Below are 16,308 nucleotides of genomic sequence, written 5' to 3'. Positions count from 1 at the left end.
CTTTCTTTTTTTTAAGATTTTATTTATTTATTTGACAGAGATCACAAGAAAGCCCGATGTGGGACTCGATCCCAGGACCCTGAGATCATGACCTGAGCCGAAGGCAGCGGCTTAACCCACTGAGCCACCTGGGCGCCCCTAAAGATTTCTTTTTTAAGATTGTATTTTTTTATTTGAGAAGAAAGATAGCACAAGTGGGGAGGAGAGGGAGAACAGGGAACCCAGTGCCAGGATCTGTCCATGACCCCGGGACCATGACCTCTGAGCCAAAAGCCAATGCTTAACTGATTGAACCATCCAGGTGCCCCAAGATTTTTGTTTTTTTAATGCTTTCAGTTTACACTTCCATGTTTCATATTGGAAATGCCTTTTTTCCTGCTAATCCATTTATTGAAAGGATTATAATTTTGAGTAGATAAAGTAAATAGTTGTTGACTTTTTAGCTAAATAGTATTTTCTTAACGTTTTTGGATTGACTACACATGAACTCACTGTTAGCAACTGAAATTCTCTCTCCAACTCTCCCTTCATAAGGGTGGGGGGATTAGGTGATGGTCTTGGGTTCTCTGCTGTTTGGGGCATTATCTAGCTGCCCAAGCTAGAGTGCTGAAGACTGACCCTACAATACCCCCACAGTATCTAGTATGTTCTGTTGATTTTTATCTTCCAGATATTTTTCCAGATTCTGACCCATTACCCCTCTCTCCATTAACATTTTGTGTCTTAGGTTAGTTAAGGTTCTGGTTTCTTGCAAGTATGTTGCACTATTAACAGTACCTTCATCTGGGTCACAGTATCTCTAGTTTTAGTACCCTGATACTAGTTCCCTACTTAGCTGTCAAAACCGTCTCTTATATTTTATAATCCAATCATATGTAAGGCACCTGTCACAGTCATATTTAATCTGGGGGGGAATATGATTCCCTTGATAACGGATGGAAGCTATAGCCTCCAAAAATATTCATAAGGGCATTAATTGCATTTCTTGGGCTTTGGGGGGGTCACCTGGAAGTTCTTTCATAAATCTGGAATTGTGAGGGTGCTGTAAGACCGTCTTGTTACTTTTTAATGCTGTTACATTTGCTCGGAATGCTCATCCTCCCATCCCATTTTTTCATCTTCTAAGACTCTGCCCAGGTACATCTTTGAATCTCCCCACTGCGCCCACCACCACCACAAATAACTGGGCTAGGTAGACTTTCTCTGTCCTCTCTTAACACCTTTGACACTCTTGAGTACCTTGAGTCTTGCCCTCTAGTGGTCTGAGCTCATTTTGGGTCTACAGTTGTAGAACTTGCCTAAAGTAGGCATCCACTTTATGTTTATTAAATAATTGAGTCAAGTCATGATTTTCGGAGCTTTTCAGCAACATTTTCCCCTGTAAGTAAAATATTTACTATTATTATTATTATTATTATTATTATTTTAGTTTTTCTGGAAGTTTAAAGATGCATATTACGTATATATTTTCTTTTTTATATTAATTTTAGAAGAGTTGATTCTAAGGTCTCTTCCAGATCTGAAATCATAATTTTATTTATGGGCATCTTTACAAATAAAAAACTTGAAGACTTTTCAGATTTATAGAATCTTTGATGTAACAGTTTGTCTCATTTCTGAAGTCTGAATATCCCTTTTTTTTTTTTTTTTTAAGATTTTACTTGTCAGAGAGAGCTTGCATGTGCACATACAAGCAGGGGGAGAAGCAGGCTCCCAACTGAACAGGGAGCCCAGTGCAGGACCCAATCCCAGGATCATGACCTGGGATCATGAGCTGAGCCTAAGGCAGATGATTAACCCATGGAACCACTGAGGCATCCCTGAATGTCCATTTTCTTAAAATCTTGTTTAGCCAGTTTAGATGAATGTCTGGGCTACATTGTGTTTTCCATTTTGGGAAAAGGAACAGAAAAGTTTCCCAGCATCTGAAAAGACCAGTTCTAGAAATACTTAAAGCTTTTCATCAGTGTATTTTTTATATCTCAGTGAATTCATCAGTAGACTCAGTGGGCATTTAGAATGTTAAAGAAGGAACCAGAGGCAGAGATGGCATGAGTTCCTTTGGAAACTGCTTTAAGATTTTTATGTTTATTACTAAGATTTTCTCAATAAGTTTAGTTCAGCAAATAATACCAGCTGTTTGTTTTTAATGTTATGTCCTTATTTAAGCTCTGATTTACCCAAGTGCCCAAATAATACTCCCTTTTCAGAGTACACATACTCTTTTTTTTTTTTTAAGATTTTATTTATTTATTTGACAGAGAGAGATCACAAGTAGACCGAGAGGCAGAGAGAGAGGGGGAAGCAGGCTCCCTGCTGAGCAGAGAGTCCGATGCGGGACTCAATCCCAGGACCCCGAGATCATGACCCGAGCCAAAGGCAGCGGCTCAACCCACTGAGCCACCCAGGCGCCCTGAGAGTACACATACTCTTTTTTTTTTTTTTTTTTAAGATTTTATTTATTTATTTGAGAGAGAGAGACAGTGAGAGAGAGCATGAGCGAGGAGGTCAGAGAGCGAAGCAGACTCCCCATGGAGCTGGGAGCCTGATGTGGGACTCGATCCCGGGACTCCAGGATCACGCCCTGAGCCGAAGGCAGTCGTCCAACCAACTGAGCCACCCAGGCGTCCCCATACTCTTGATTTGAGAGTACACATACTCTTGACTTGGAAAGCCTTCATTTTAAAGAGCATATTTAATAGGTGCTACAGAAACGAGGCACAGTCCTCTAATCAGTAGCGAAAAAGAAATTGGCGGTGGTGCTTATAAAAGCGAGGAACATTACTGTTCTTTTAAAACATTAACAAGAAATAGTGGTTGAATAGTTGTGTTTGATTTGTATATTTTGTGTTAAAATAGAATGGGCAAATATTTTGGTGGCTAGGCTGTTGTCTGAGTTATTTTTAAAAATTAGGACATTTGGTCTGATAATGGCTGAGAACTTCAGACTGGCCCAAAAAATGCAGAACACAGTGACCATCGCCTAAAATGACTGTATAGTTAAGACACAGCCGCCGCCTCAAAGGTTTGAACTGCCAGATTTATAAACTTTAGGTGGCTTCTTGATTTGTAAATGCTAATTCATTGCTATCACAAATACTTCATTATGTGCTGCCAAATTTTGATCAGTGTTTAAAATTTTGCTTCTTCCAAGTGTATATACTGTTATTGCAACATCAGAACTTTGAACCAAATGAGCTTTGCTGGACATGTATGGCATACATACAGCAGTGCTTAGTTTCAGGCCTGCATTAACGGAAGGTTCTTCAACTTTGGATATTTCTTCATTGAGTGGAAAGCATAAGCAAATAAAAAGTCTTATTCAAAGGGACATCGGGGCGCCTGGGTGGCTCAGTGGGTTAAGCCGCTGCCTTCGGCTCAGGTCATGATCTTGGGGTCCTGGGATCGAGTCCCGCATCGGGCTCTCTGCTCAGCAGGGAGCCTGCTTCCCTCTATCTCCCTCTCTGCCTGCCTCTCCATCTGCTTGTGATCTCTGTCTGTCAAATAAATAAATAAAATCTTTAAAAAAAAAAAAAGGGACATCAAGTAAATAGTACTCTTTTACAGAAATTGATAACTGTAGCATTAATTGTAGTTTTTAGTTTTGATTTAGATCTTTATATATTCACACATTTTCATTCCCTTTTGGTAAATAATTTAAAATTTCACATTTACAACATACTGGTTTATGTACAAGCTCCAAGGTTAAAACAATGCCTTTTTTAATCTCACTTCCTTCACTTCACACCTTCAAAAGCAAAAATTTGGGACTAGTGAATTAATTTGTTTTGCTTCTTTCCCTTAAACCTGCCAGTTGTTCATGAAGATTGGGTGTTTGGTAGGAGGTAAAAAGGCTAATTTAGACCTTGAGACTTGAGATAAGCATGGGGAGAGTAGGATGTTACAGTACTAGGGCATTATGTCTTCGAGGCACTGAGAGCTAGTAGACTGCCACTGGTCTGAGCTAGTAGACTGCCACGGGTCTTTTGGAAATGAAAAGGAAAATCTCTACCTCCCATGCATCGTTCTATAGTGATCATATACCCCAGAGTTCCAGCGTTATCTGTACTATTCCATTACCCCTGTGGGAATACTGAAGTGGCCTGGAATTCTAATATTTGATTTTTCAGTTGACTTCTCATACTTGAAAGCAACACAAAAATTCTTAAATGGATCACTGACCTGGTTTAGTTTCAAGGAAATTGATCCTACTTTATGTATGGCCTCCTGTGTTCAGTACTTTGACTTAACCTACTGTTTCTGTAATTTAGCCATACCCGTGTGGGGTTAAATGGAGTTGTGGGATTGTTTGGGAATCTCATCACCAATTAAATTATCCCCATGAAAATTCTTTTGCAGTCTTAACTGTGTTACCAACACCTTTCAGTTTTTTTCTTAAATTCTTCCTCTCTCCTCTTCTCCAAGCCTATCTGTTTTCTCAGCGTGTTTTACAATCTAGTATGTATCTTCTCATGTTTTATTCCCATAGTCATGGATGTTTGTCATTTACAGAAATGGCCTGTATTTAAATTATTATTTTATGCAAAGAAAATATGAATTTTTAATACTTCAGGGCCAGGAGTTTCAACCATCTTTTCTACCAGAAATACCTAAGAACATTTTTGACTGAAAAAAATGATTACTTGATTTCTCTAACAGCCATTATTGTTTGTTTGTTTGTGTTTTAAGATTTTATTTATTTATTTGACAGAGAGAGAGAGACTGTGAGAGAGGGAACACAAGCAGGGGTGGGTGGGAGAGGGAGAAGTAGGCTTCTTGCCAAGCAGGGAACCTGATGAGGGGCTTGATCCCAGGACTCTGGGATCATGACCTGAGCAGAAGGCAGATGCCTAACAGCTGAGCCACCCAGGCGCCCCTCTAACAACCATCATTAAAGTGTGCTGTTGTTTCATGGGAATTACCATAACTTAAGAGATGCTAAACAGAACTATAGTGAATACTTGTCAGATTGATAAGAAGATTTATAAACTTTAAAGAGCTTTTAGTTCCAGGGTGCCTAGCTGGCTCACGTGGTAGAGCATGTGGCTATTCATCTGGGACTTGTAAGTTCAAGCCCCACATTGGGTATAGCGATACTTAAATAAAATCTTTAAAAAAAAAAAATACAAAAGAGAATTTTGAGTTCAGGAATTTTACTTTACATTTAGTATTTATGCCCCTAAAAAGACAAGAAGACATTTTGAAAGTTAATTGGAAAATTATATGGCTGGGTATTCCTATAGTTGAAACACATTTTCTTACCTAGGTCTTAACTCTTTAGATTTAATTTCATTGACCTATTTGATTGGATGTTTGCCAAGACTAAAAATTTACCTTTTTAGTACTGTTAAATAGGATGAAGTACCCAATATTATAACTTAAATATTTTATAATTCAGTGAGGGACTGTTGAATTCTTATTAGAGATAAGGCAAACTAATTTGATTCCTATATATGAAAGTTCCTTTTCATAGGAAAGTAATTGCTATTTTAATTTTAAATAATTCTGGATCCATGTCCTTGGCTTATACACGATACATGCTATTTTTTTTAAAGATTTATTTATTTGTTTGTTTATTTATTTGAGAGAGAGAGAATCAAAGAGCATGAGAGGGGAGAGGTCAGAGGGAGAAGCAGATTCCCACCAAGCAGGGAGCCCAGTATGGGACTCAATTCCAGGACTCCCAGTATCATGACCTGAGATGAAGGCACTAAGCTTTTTGCACTTTTCTCCTCTCAGTATTTGGAATTGTGAACACTACAGTGTCAATAAATCATGATTGCTAACAAAGTACTGCATTTGATAAACGCTTTTTAAAAAGTTAAATTGATATTTTCCTTCATTTGGGGATTTGTAAAAAGTAAATAAAATTTAATACTATTGTTTTCCATCCAATTACAGGAGACAGAAATACCATCAGAGGAGGGGTACTGTGACTTTAATAGTAGGCCAAATGAGAACTCTTATTGCTATCAACTTCTTCGACAACTAAATGAACAAAGAAAGAAAGGTATTCTTTGCGATGTCAGCATTGTGGTGAGCGGAAAAATCTTTAAAGCTCATAAGAACATCCTGGTTGCAGGCAGCCGTTTCTTTAAGACTTTATATTGCTTTTCAAACAAAGAAAGCCCTAACCAAAACAATACTACCCATTTAGATATTGCTGCAGTTCAAGGTTTTTCAGTCATCTTGGACTTCTTGTATTCTGGTAACCTGGTGCTCACAAGCCAAAATGCCATTGAAGTGATGACAGTGGCCAGCTATCTTCAGATGAGTGAAGTTGTTCAAACTTGCCGAAATTTCATTAAAGATGCCTTAAATATAAGCATTAAATCAGAAGCTCCAGAGTCTGTAGTTGTGGACTATAATAATAGAAAACCTGTTAATAGAGATGGTCTGTCTTCATCACGGGATCAAAAAATTGCCAGTTTTTGGGCAACTCGGAATCTTACCAATTTGGCAAGTAATGTAAAAATTGAAAATGATGGTTGTAACGTCGACGAGGGCCAAATAGAAAACTACCAAATGAATGACAGTAGTTGGGTCCAGGATGGTTCACCTGAATTGGCTGAAAATGAATCTCAAGGTCAAACAAAAGTGTTTATTTGGAATAATATGGGCTCCCAGGGAATTCAAGAGACTGGCAAAACAAGGAGGAAAAACCAAACTACAAAGAGATTTATTTATAATATACCACCTAATGAAACAAATTTAGAAGATTGCTCAGTGATGCAGCCACCTGTTGCCTATCCAGAAGAAGATTTATCCTTCATCAAGGAAGAACCAGGTAAATACTTTATATACAAAGGTATCTCACTTTTCATGCTAATTAACTATGATTAATTGGATATAATTTGTTGGATATAATCGAGGTATATTTGTAAAGTATTTCTTAAACTATAGAAGTAATACACAGATACTAAATTTGAGTGTTTATAATAGAAGGGAGAAGATAACTCAAACAATTTTGGTATGTTTTTTCTCTCTACATGTGTATGTGAGTTTTTCAAAGTTGGTGCTAATAATCAGGTATTTGCTTATAATATTTATGGCGTGTGGATTCTTCTTCATTTATAGTTCTTTGACTTCTCTGATCTTTGGTCTCTGTAATCACTTTTTTTGTACCCAGTGCTGCAAAAGATAAAATGTAATCTTAGTTAAAATCTTAGTTGTAATATATAATCAGTTTGTGATTTCAGAATATTTTTAAGACCTAATGAACATTTTTTATCCCCAGTTTGGGGTGGGTTTTGGGGGGTAATTAAACATTTAAGCGTTTTTTAGAATTTTGCAAATGACAGTGGGATTATTCCAATTTGTTTATTAGACCTACTGTTCTTACCATAAATCTTAAAGAAGCTGAAATGTTTTAAATTTGTCCCACTGTCCCCTCATTTTCATTCTCATTAATCAAGACAGGACTCTGAGACATTTCTCCTCACTATGTAACTAAAAGAATATATACAAAATCTGCATGTCACAATTGTACTGTGGACTTTTTTTTAATGGGTTTTAATGGGGTGGGAGACCATTGTTACAGTGTATAAATAGAAACATTTGAAACTTAATTGCCTTTGCTTAACTTAATTGTACTTGAAGAGTACTTCAAGTACTGTTGATTTGAGGTTTTCCTGTGCAGACCCCAGACTTAAGGTATATGTCTACCATTGTCACATACGATTCCGTGTTTGTTTGGCTGCCTCAAAGCTCAGTAACTATTCAGTGTCTGATTTACATCATGGTGATTATCTAGGGATGGAATACTTTGTTAAAAAGAATCACTGTTTCTAGTTCTACAGGACAGAATGCCATAGTAATCCTATGAAATGATTTCTCTAACCTTTTAGGTGTGGATTTAGTTTCTATTGGTTTTCGGATTTACTTAGGTGAAAATCAGCATACTTGCATAATGAATATGATTTAGTGATCTTTGCCCTCATACTTGCTGACTATTACATAATTAAATCCTCAGAGACAGTTTCTTTAAAGTATTAAGGGTAGATTTTCATAGCATCACTTCATTTTGGCTTATTTTTAATATAGAAGACCTTGAAATTCTCAAAGATGAGCTACATTGTTTTTCTGCTGCAGAGATTAATCACTTTATAGTATGGTGGGAACCTTGTGTTTTTTTAAAATACACACATGGCACGTGGGCACACACATAATTTAAGGGCTAAGCAGGTTTTGGGGGTAGTATTGGCAAAACCTATCAGAGCTAACCCTTTCTTAATGCCACATACTATTGGAATAATTCAAAGGAAAGCACTACTATTGAGCCACAGGGCATAGTTTACAAACTGCTTTTTTTTTTTTTTTTTTTTTTTTTATTAAAGCACAAGCGGGCAGAGCGAGAAGGAGAAGTGGGCTCCCCGCTGAACAGGGAGCCTGGCATGGGGCTTGATCCCAGGACCCTACTGAGCCACCCAGGTGCCCCTACAATGCATACTTTTAAAAAACAGCTTTACTAGCTATTATTTCGGCAAGCACCCCCTCAGCCGAGTTTATTGATTGAATAGATGTATCATAAATTTCTGGCAGTATAATATGCTTTCAACTTTACCTATTAAATCTTAAAACTTAGAAAAATTCTATCACGTTAGGGGTATCACTTTGGTGTCTCAATCTTGCCTAACTGACATTTTATCAGTGATAATGCTATATTGCAGCTGTTAAACTTGCTGCAACTTCTCAGTGCCTCTAAATCCAACGTCATTGAGTGCCAGGAAATAGGGTGTCTTACAAGGATATTATGATTAGGACATAATATGATACAGAGCCAGGGTTTGGCAGATTTTTACTGTAAAGAACCAAACAGTAAATATTTCTGGTTTTGCTAGTCATAAAGTTACTTAACTCTGTACCATTGCAGTCCGAAAAGTGGTCACAGACATTAACTATACACAGAAGATCATGAATATGCTTCAGTAAACCTTTATTGCCAACCCTTGGTATAGGGCAGTGGGATCTTTCTTGACTGCATATTGACATTACTTGGGAACTTTGAAGACCATGATGCTTGGGTCTTTGCAGTAGAGATTGAGTTAACTGGTTCTGGGATTTTGCCTGGTTGTTGGAATATTTATAAGCTCTGTAGGTGGTTACACTGTGAATGAAGTTTGAGATCCACTGACAAAGAGGAAAGAGCCAAAATTGAGTCATGATTTGAAGGATGAGCTCTGTACTTAACTGTGTGACTGTGACCAAATTAAATTAACTCCAGTATTCAGTTTCCTCATCTTTAAAGTGTGGTACTTATTTTAAGGAATTAATTAAGAAAATTAAATGACAAAAGCACAACTGTCAAGGTCATTACAGATCCCCCTTAAAATGGGAGATTTGAGATTATTTAAAATGAGTTTTCCAGTGAAGTATGCTTTCTACTAGATTCTAGAAGTTATTTTATTTTGAGCCAAAATGCGTTCTTTTAAACTTCTTGATTCTGCCATTTTGAGTAGTATAATCTGACCCTAACCTATTGACCTGATAACCAACCTTTCAGATATTATAGATAATTTATTAAACTAAGTGAATTCCTTATGAATTCCAAGTCCCTTTACTATCTTTTGACAGTCCACCTGTTTGTTTTGTTTTTTTTTTTTCACCCAGAAATTTTGGTGTACAAAATTAACTACAACTCTGGAGGCAAATTCTAACCAATAGAGAACACAGTGGGTCTGTGTTGATCAAGATTAAGGCCTGTCTCAAGGTCATTCAGCTAGTAAAAATAGAGGCAGGTTTCATGTTTAAGACCGGCTTACATTAAAACCTTGCAATTAATGAACTGGTAGACTCAGCCTTTTTTAAAAAAAAAAAAATTGGTCCCTTTTAAAACCACAGACATTTTTGTGAACTGCACCATCATTGGTTATACTTTGATTTCCACTTATTGAGAAAATACTGATAATGTTCAGTGATATAAATGCTTTTAAATAAATTTAAAGTTCTGTAGGCAAATATCTGAAAAGACATACTATGAGCAGTGCTTGGCATATTTGGACTTGTGGATCCCCTTAAGAACTATGACTTCCCCAGACTCTAGTTAAGCCTAGAGTCTGGGGTGCCTGGGTGGCTCAGTTGGTTAAGCTACTGCCTGACTGCCCTCGGCTCAGGTCATGATCCTGGATTCCCCGGATGAGTCCTGCATTGGGCTACCTACAACGCGGGGAGACTGCTTCTCCCTCTGACCCTCCCCCTTCTCATGCTTGCGCTCTCTCTCTCAAATAAATAAAATCTTTAAAAAAAAAAAAAAAAGTTTAGAGTCTGTAAACCACAACTCTAAATAATATCTTCTTGCCACATACTAATGAAGCTTATTTTTGGATGCCTCATAGAGAAGTGTTTTAAGATACCAAGATAAGATGGTATACCCAGAAATATCAGGGATTTTATTTAGATTTTTCTTTTTTAATTTTAAACTAGTATATTCATTCTTTGACTCAGTACTGCAGTTTGCTTCAAATCATTTTTTATATATGAGGGTATTTGAAAGTACAGCTTAGGAAAGGTTAGAAATTTCTGTCCTTTTTACTGTTTTATTGGAGTTTATGGGAAAATTAAAACTGTCAGGAAAAAAATAAATTCTAGGTAATAAAATAGGAAAAGAGGTGATATTAATGGTTTCCTCTGGTAGTATAAAAATTTCAAATCTTTGTTTTACTGATACACAACCAGAAAACAAATGTCTGCCAAATAAAGTATTTAAAAATACGAGATTAGGAATTAAATTATAGGAGTAAACATAATACCTAAATTGTTTTACAGAGTGTGTTCACACATGCTGTTGTATTTAATCAGAGCAAGTCACGTGTTAATCTTACTGTTGATCTTTTGATGCTCTCGGATTATTTTCTGAATCTAGATTTTTCAGTTATGTCAGCCACACAAGTTGTACCCATTGTAAGTAACTGCTCTGCATGTGTACACATACATAATTTTTGCGTGCATACATAATTCATTTTGAACAGACATTTTTTAAATGGCAAGAAACATCAGGAAAACAAATAAAATACAGCAATAAGGAAGTTAAGTGTGCTAGTAGAGAGTGTTACTATAGTTGTCCTAATTAAGCTTTTAATTGGCTCTAAGATGCTAAGCAGCCTCTCAAAGGAGGAAACATGCCAGTTTTGGAAGATGACAAACTTCTCTGGTACTGAATTTTGGGTTTTTATACAGTTGATACCATGTAGCATAATAAACAATATCCTCAAAAATATTTTAAGTAAACGAAGCAGTAGATTATATAATTGATTTTTTTTATCTTTAATACAAGCTGATAAAATTCTGTATAGATGATTTTTTTTCTTACTATCATCCAATATTCAGTTGCAAGGTGATTTTACTTGAGCAAAGAATTTAGAGTTCTTTTATTATTATTATTATTTTTTAAAGATTTTATTTATTTACTTGACAGAGATCACAAGCAGGCAGAGAAAGAGAGAGAGAGGGAAGCAGGCTCTCTGCTGAGCAGAGAGCCGGATGCGGGGCTCGATCCCAGGACCCTGAGATCATGACCTGAGCCGAAGGCAGAGGCTTAACCCACTGAGCAAGCCAGGCGCCCCATTATTTTTTTTTTTAAATAGACTTTTTTAAAGATTTTATTTATTTATTTGACAGAGATCACAAGTAGGCAGAGAGGCAAGCAGAGAGAGGGGGAAGCAGGCTCCCTGCTGAGCAGAGAGCCTGATGCGATGTGGGGCTCTGTCCCAGGACCCTGAGATCATGACCTGAGCTGAAGGCAGAGGCTTAACCCACTGAGCCACCCAGACGCCCGCTAGAGTTCTTCTAAATCTAAAAGTTCCTTTTTTTTTTTTTTTCTTTTTTTTCCAATTTTATTTAATTGACAGAGATTGCAGGCAGGCGGAGGTGGGGGTGTAGCAGGCTCCCTGCATGAGGCTTGATTCCAGATGCGGAGATCATGACCTGAGCCAAAGGCAGAGGCTTTAACAACCACTGAGTCACCCAGGCGCCCCTAAAAGTTCCTTGCTTTCATCTGTACTTCTGGGGAAAACAGTATTAAAACATTTACAAATTTTTATTAATCCTTACAAGTAGAGTTGAAATCAGGTTTCAGTTTACAGTTTCAATTTGTATATTTGCCTTTTGGTTAAAAAGCACATAATTTGAATATTTGGAAGACAACCTTGAACAGAAAGCCCGAGATAAATATCTTTAAGATATTCTAATGAGTCATATTTGAAGCAATGAATTATTCTATTTATAGTCAACTCTTTAGAGTTCTATTCAGCACTTCTGCTCTTCTATTTTTTGGATGATAATTGATACTTGACATTACTTTCAGATTTTGCAGAATCCTAAAATGCTTTCTAAATTATTAAATTTTTATAATTTTGAAAACTGGCCATCACATTTGAGACTAATATTTTGACCATGTCCTATAAATTTACTGTATAAACTATTTTAAAAATGTTTAAAAACCATGGAACTTAGCTTTGTTTAAGGAGATCTGGGCTTTCAACTCAGTTTTACTTGACTGTAACTAGCCTTGAGTGTATCCCACATTAGGACACTAATGGGCAAAAAGAAAAATTTCATAATTCTGGCATCTTGAGTAAAAACTATCCAGAGCTTTTTCTTAATCATTTTGGCAACAAAACCCAATCCTCAGCAGCAAAACCAGCTATTTATATCTTTTTTACTCATTTCTTTAAATGTGAATATTCATGTTTTGTGCAGAAATACTGTTCTGATTATAGGATGCTACCCTAGACCCCACTGGGAGTATCGTAGTTACTATTTTCCTAAAATCTGAAAATTACTGCATCCTACATCTTACTCTAAGCATTTCAGATAAATTTATGGATCTGGATTAGTTTTTCTTTGTTCTTTTATCTTAGGGGGTTCCAGATGTTCTCCTCTACCTTTCAGGCATCCTTTTGGTTGGATGTTATGAAGGATGTGCTACAAATGACAATGTTAAATCACTTTCCTTCAGAAACTGTTAAAATTGGGTATTAAATGGTAGTTTGAAAGCCTGATGTTCATTTTAAAAAGTAAAGGTCCATCAGTACTTTATGGGCTACAAAATATGCTAATATATAAGAATCTTCCAATGTTAAATCTTAAGAGGATGACAGTAGGTAGTAGGAATATTCTTTTTTTTTTTAGATTTTATTTATTTGACAGGGATCACAAGTAGATAAGAGAGGCAGTTAGAGAAAGAGAGAGGAGCAGGCTCCCTGCTGAGCAGAGAGCCCGAAAAGGGGCTCAATCCCAGGACCCTGAGATCATGACCTGAGCTGAAGGCAGAGGCTAACCCACCGAGGCACCCAGGCACCCCGGTAGTAGGAATATTCTGACCTCTTTTTACCCTTCTTTACTTTTCTTCTGCCAAGTGTTCCATTCCTTCCCTATCTACCATGTTTATCCCGAGAGATGAAGGTACTCATTATTACCTATAAGTTACAAACATTAAAGAAATAATCTGTGTGGCCAGACCTGGTGTTGAAGAAGCCTATGGACCAGTTTTAGAAAAGCATTTTTTGAGTTCTGCCTGCTCACAATATTAAGTTATCTAAACCCTTTTAGTGTAGATCCTTGAGAGATCTGTAAAACTGAAATTTTAATTTCTGACACCGTCTTAATATTCTGGGGGTGTCTTAAGTCTTCATGCATCATTTTACATTTCCAGAAAAGTTACATTATAATCAAATGCTACTTTCCTGGGATACCAGAAGATCTTTCCACATCATGATAGGAAATTTAGTAATTAAATTTTTTTTAATCCCCCCCCCCAAAGTAAGCATCTTGCCAGATGATGTCAAGATTGAGGAGTTTCTTACCTGGAACTTGTTCATAATAGGATTGCTGTGGGGTAGAAACATACCCAGTGTCATGTGACCAGTGTTAAAATAGTAATTACGGCAAGGGGTTCAAGGGGAGACTTGATGAAAGCTATATAGAGAAGGCAGTAATAAGAATTGGATCTTGTGTAGAAGTTTTCCAGGAGAGGGAGAAGGGCATTCACTGACTACAAGGTGGCAGGAAATCAGGGCAAGCAGGTTAAAGAATAGAAAGAATGTAATGGGGAATGAGGTTGCGTTGATACATAAGAGCCAAGTTGTGATTCTCTTTGTTCTGCATGGTAAATTTGTGGATTTTTATATACTGAGGCCATGGGAGATTTTTTAACTAGAGATTAGGTCTGTTTATATTTGCCTTTGGGAGAAAACATTTGGAGGGTGTTCATGGATTAAAGTTGGGTAAGTGATCTGGATAGACCTTTTAAGGACTAATGAGAGCAGAAATAACAGCCTTGTTTGGGTAGTACAAAGAAGAAACAGTACAGCTTAGTCTAAGATGGGGCAGTCACTTGTGAGTCAGTGGGGTGTGAATGGAAACTACTATACGTTGAGTCTCTAGGCTGCTGTAGGAACTGTCAAGGATGCTTTATATAATATATTTATTTGTAAGTGAAGTTAGTCCAGTGAAAAGTGGAAAAAAACAGATCACAATGAGTAAAGAAAAAAAATTATACCTGCTTATGAAAAACAAAATAGTTCTAAAACTGTCTTCAGAGAAGAGAAACTTGATGTTGGTATATATTTAAGTGAAAATGAAAGTGAGGAAGATTTTACTGAGTCTCTTGAGCTTTGTGCAATGGAGTTATTTCTAAAACCTTGATTTCTTTCTTCTCTCATTTATTCTTAAGAATATTTGTCTTTTAAGAAAAAAAATTTTAATGATTTTTTAAAAATATTTTTATTCATTTGACAGACAGCGAGAGAAGGGAACACAATGCTGGTGGGGGCCGGGGCGGGGGGGATGGGTGGCCGGGAGGGATGTAGAAGCAGGCTGATGGAAGGCAGGGCTCCATCCCAGGACCCTGGGATTATGACCTGAGCTGAAGGCAGCCGCTTAATGACTGACCCACCCAGTCACCCTTAAGAAAATCTAGTTGGTCGTCACCTGCCTCATGTTTGGAATTTTGAGAACCAGAAGAAAATCAGGGAAACCTTCTTCCCAACTTAGTTCTGTTCAGCACTTCGAGTCAGGTGCTGTGCTACTCCCTACCAGATGATCTGGAAGCACTGCTAACCTGTAATCCCAGGGAAACCTGTAACCACAGGCACCAAGATTAACCTCACTTAATGACACCTAGATTTATATTCTACTTTACATTTTACTAAATATACTGATGTCACTTTTCATAGCAGCTTTGTGAAGTGTGCAAACATGACTACTCTTTTTTATGTGAGGAAAAAGAAGTTGATTGTTAAAATTTTGAGGAGTAGGAACTGAGATTTGCTTTATCATTCCTTTTCTTTCCATCACATGTTAATATGTTTTTTTTTAATCCATGAATAAGAAGTCTTTTTTAAAAATATGCAAAATAGGGCGCCTGGGTGGCTCAGTGGGTTAGGCCGCTGCCTTTGGCTCGGGTCATGATCTCAGGGTCCTGGGATCGAGTCCCTCATCGGGCGCTCTGCTCGGCAGGGAGCCTGCTTCCCTCTCTGTCTCTCTGCCTGCCTCTCCGTCTACTTGTGATTTCTCTCTGTCAAATAAATAAATAAAATCTTTTAAAAATAAATAAATAAATAAATGATTGAATAAATAATATGCAAAATATGGTTAATCAGAATTCTTTAAAAATGAACCTGAAGAGAAGACTGCTTTCAAGGATAGACAAAAATGTATTAACTATAAAGAACAATAATAGCTGATATCTTGGTACACTTAAGATTTTGGAAATGGTTTTATTAAATAAAGAAGTTAGTAAAAGTGAGTCTTGGTTTATCCCAGAGTGTAAGGTTTATTTTTTCATTTAGCAAAAAAGTATATGAAATATCACTAGGAAAGTAAATTAGAGATGGGTGTACTTGACTTCTTCGCTTTTATTTCTAGCATTGCAGATTGTGGGGTTTTGTTTTTGTTGTTGTTTTGGGTTTATTACTTGGTATGTGCCAGGTCCATAGCTTTGGTAGATCATTGTTACCTCCTGAAACTGTTCTAATAGCTCTTCAGAAAGGTCTTTTGCTGTTAGCAGAGATACCTTAGCCCTTTTTGCTAAGTTTAAATGAAGTGAAGGATTTCCATAGAAAGGTCATGAACGTCAAAAACCAAGTATAGAAGAATTTATTTTTTAATCCCATAATTTGGAGAAAAAGATAATGACCAAGAGTTACTGCTTTCACTTCCTAGGGAAGCAAAATTCATTTCTATTTCAAGTGAATGCTTGGTTGCCTCACTTCTATCCCACTTAACATCAGCTGATTAAAATGAGTTTCTAGGCAGGTTGGCTGATTTCAAATAAGCTACAACAGTGATACGATGTATTGATTCCTGAGT

At 36.9% G+C, this 16,308-nt stretch overlaps 1 protein-coding gene across 2 annotated transcripts in view; it reads left to right on the top strand.

Moving 5' to 3' along the window:
• ZBTB10 (zinc finger and BTB domain containing 10) overlaps positions 1-16,308 on the top strand; it is a 35,454-nt gene that overhangs the window by 6,625 nt on the left and 12,521 nt on the right. For both annotated transcript variants that reach the window (XM_044245400.1, XM_044245399.1), the window contains exon 2: positions 5,902-6,787. In XM_044245400.1, coding sequence (XP_044101335.1) covers positions 5,902-6,787 — 886 coding nt within the window. The remainder of the gene's footprint in view (positions 1-5,901; positions 6,788-16,308) is intronic.

Source organism: Neovison vison, chromosome 4, assembly GCF_020171115.1.
Source record: "Neovison vison isolate M4711 chromosome 4, ASM_NN_V1, whole genome shotgun sequence".
Classification (NCBI taxonomy): Eukaryota; Metazoa; Chordata; class Mammalia; order Carnivora; family Mustelidae; genus Neogale; species Neogale vison.
The sequence above is the reverse complement of the archived record's forward strand: the minus strand, read 5'-3'. Positions and strand labels throughout refer to the sequence as shown.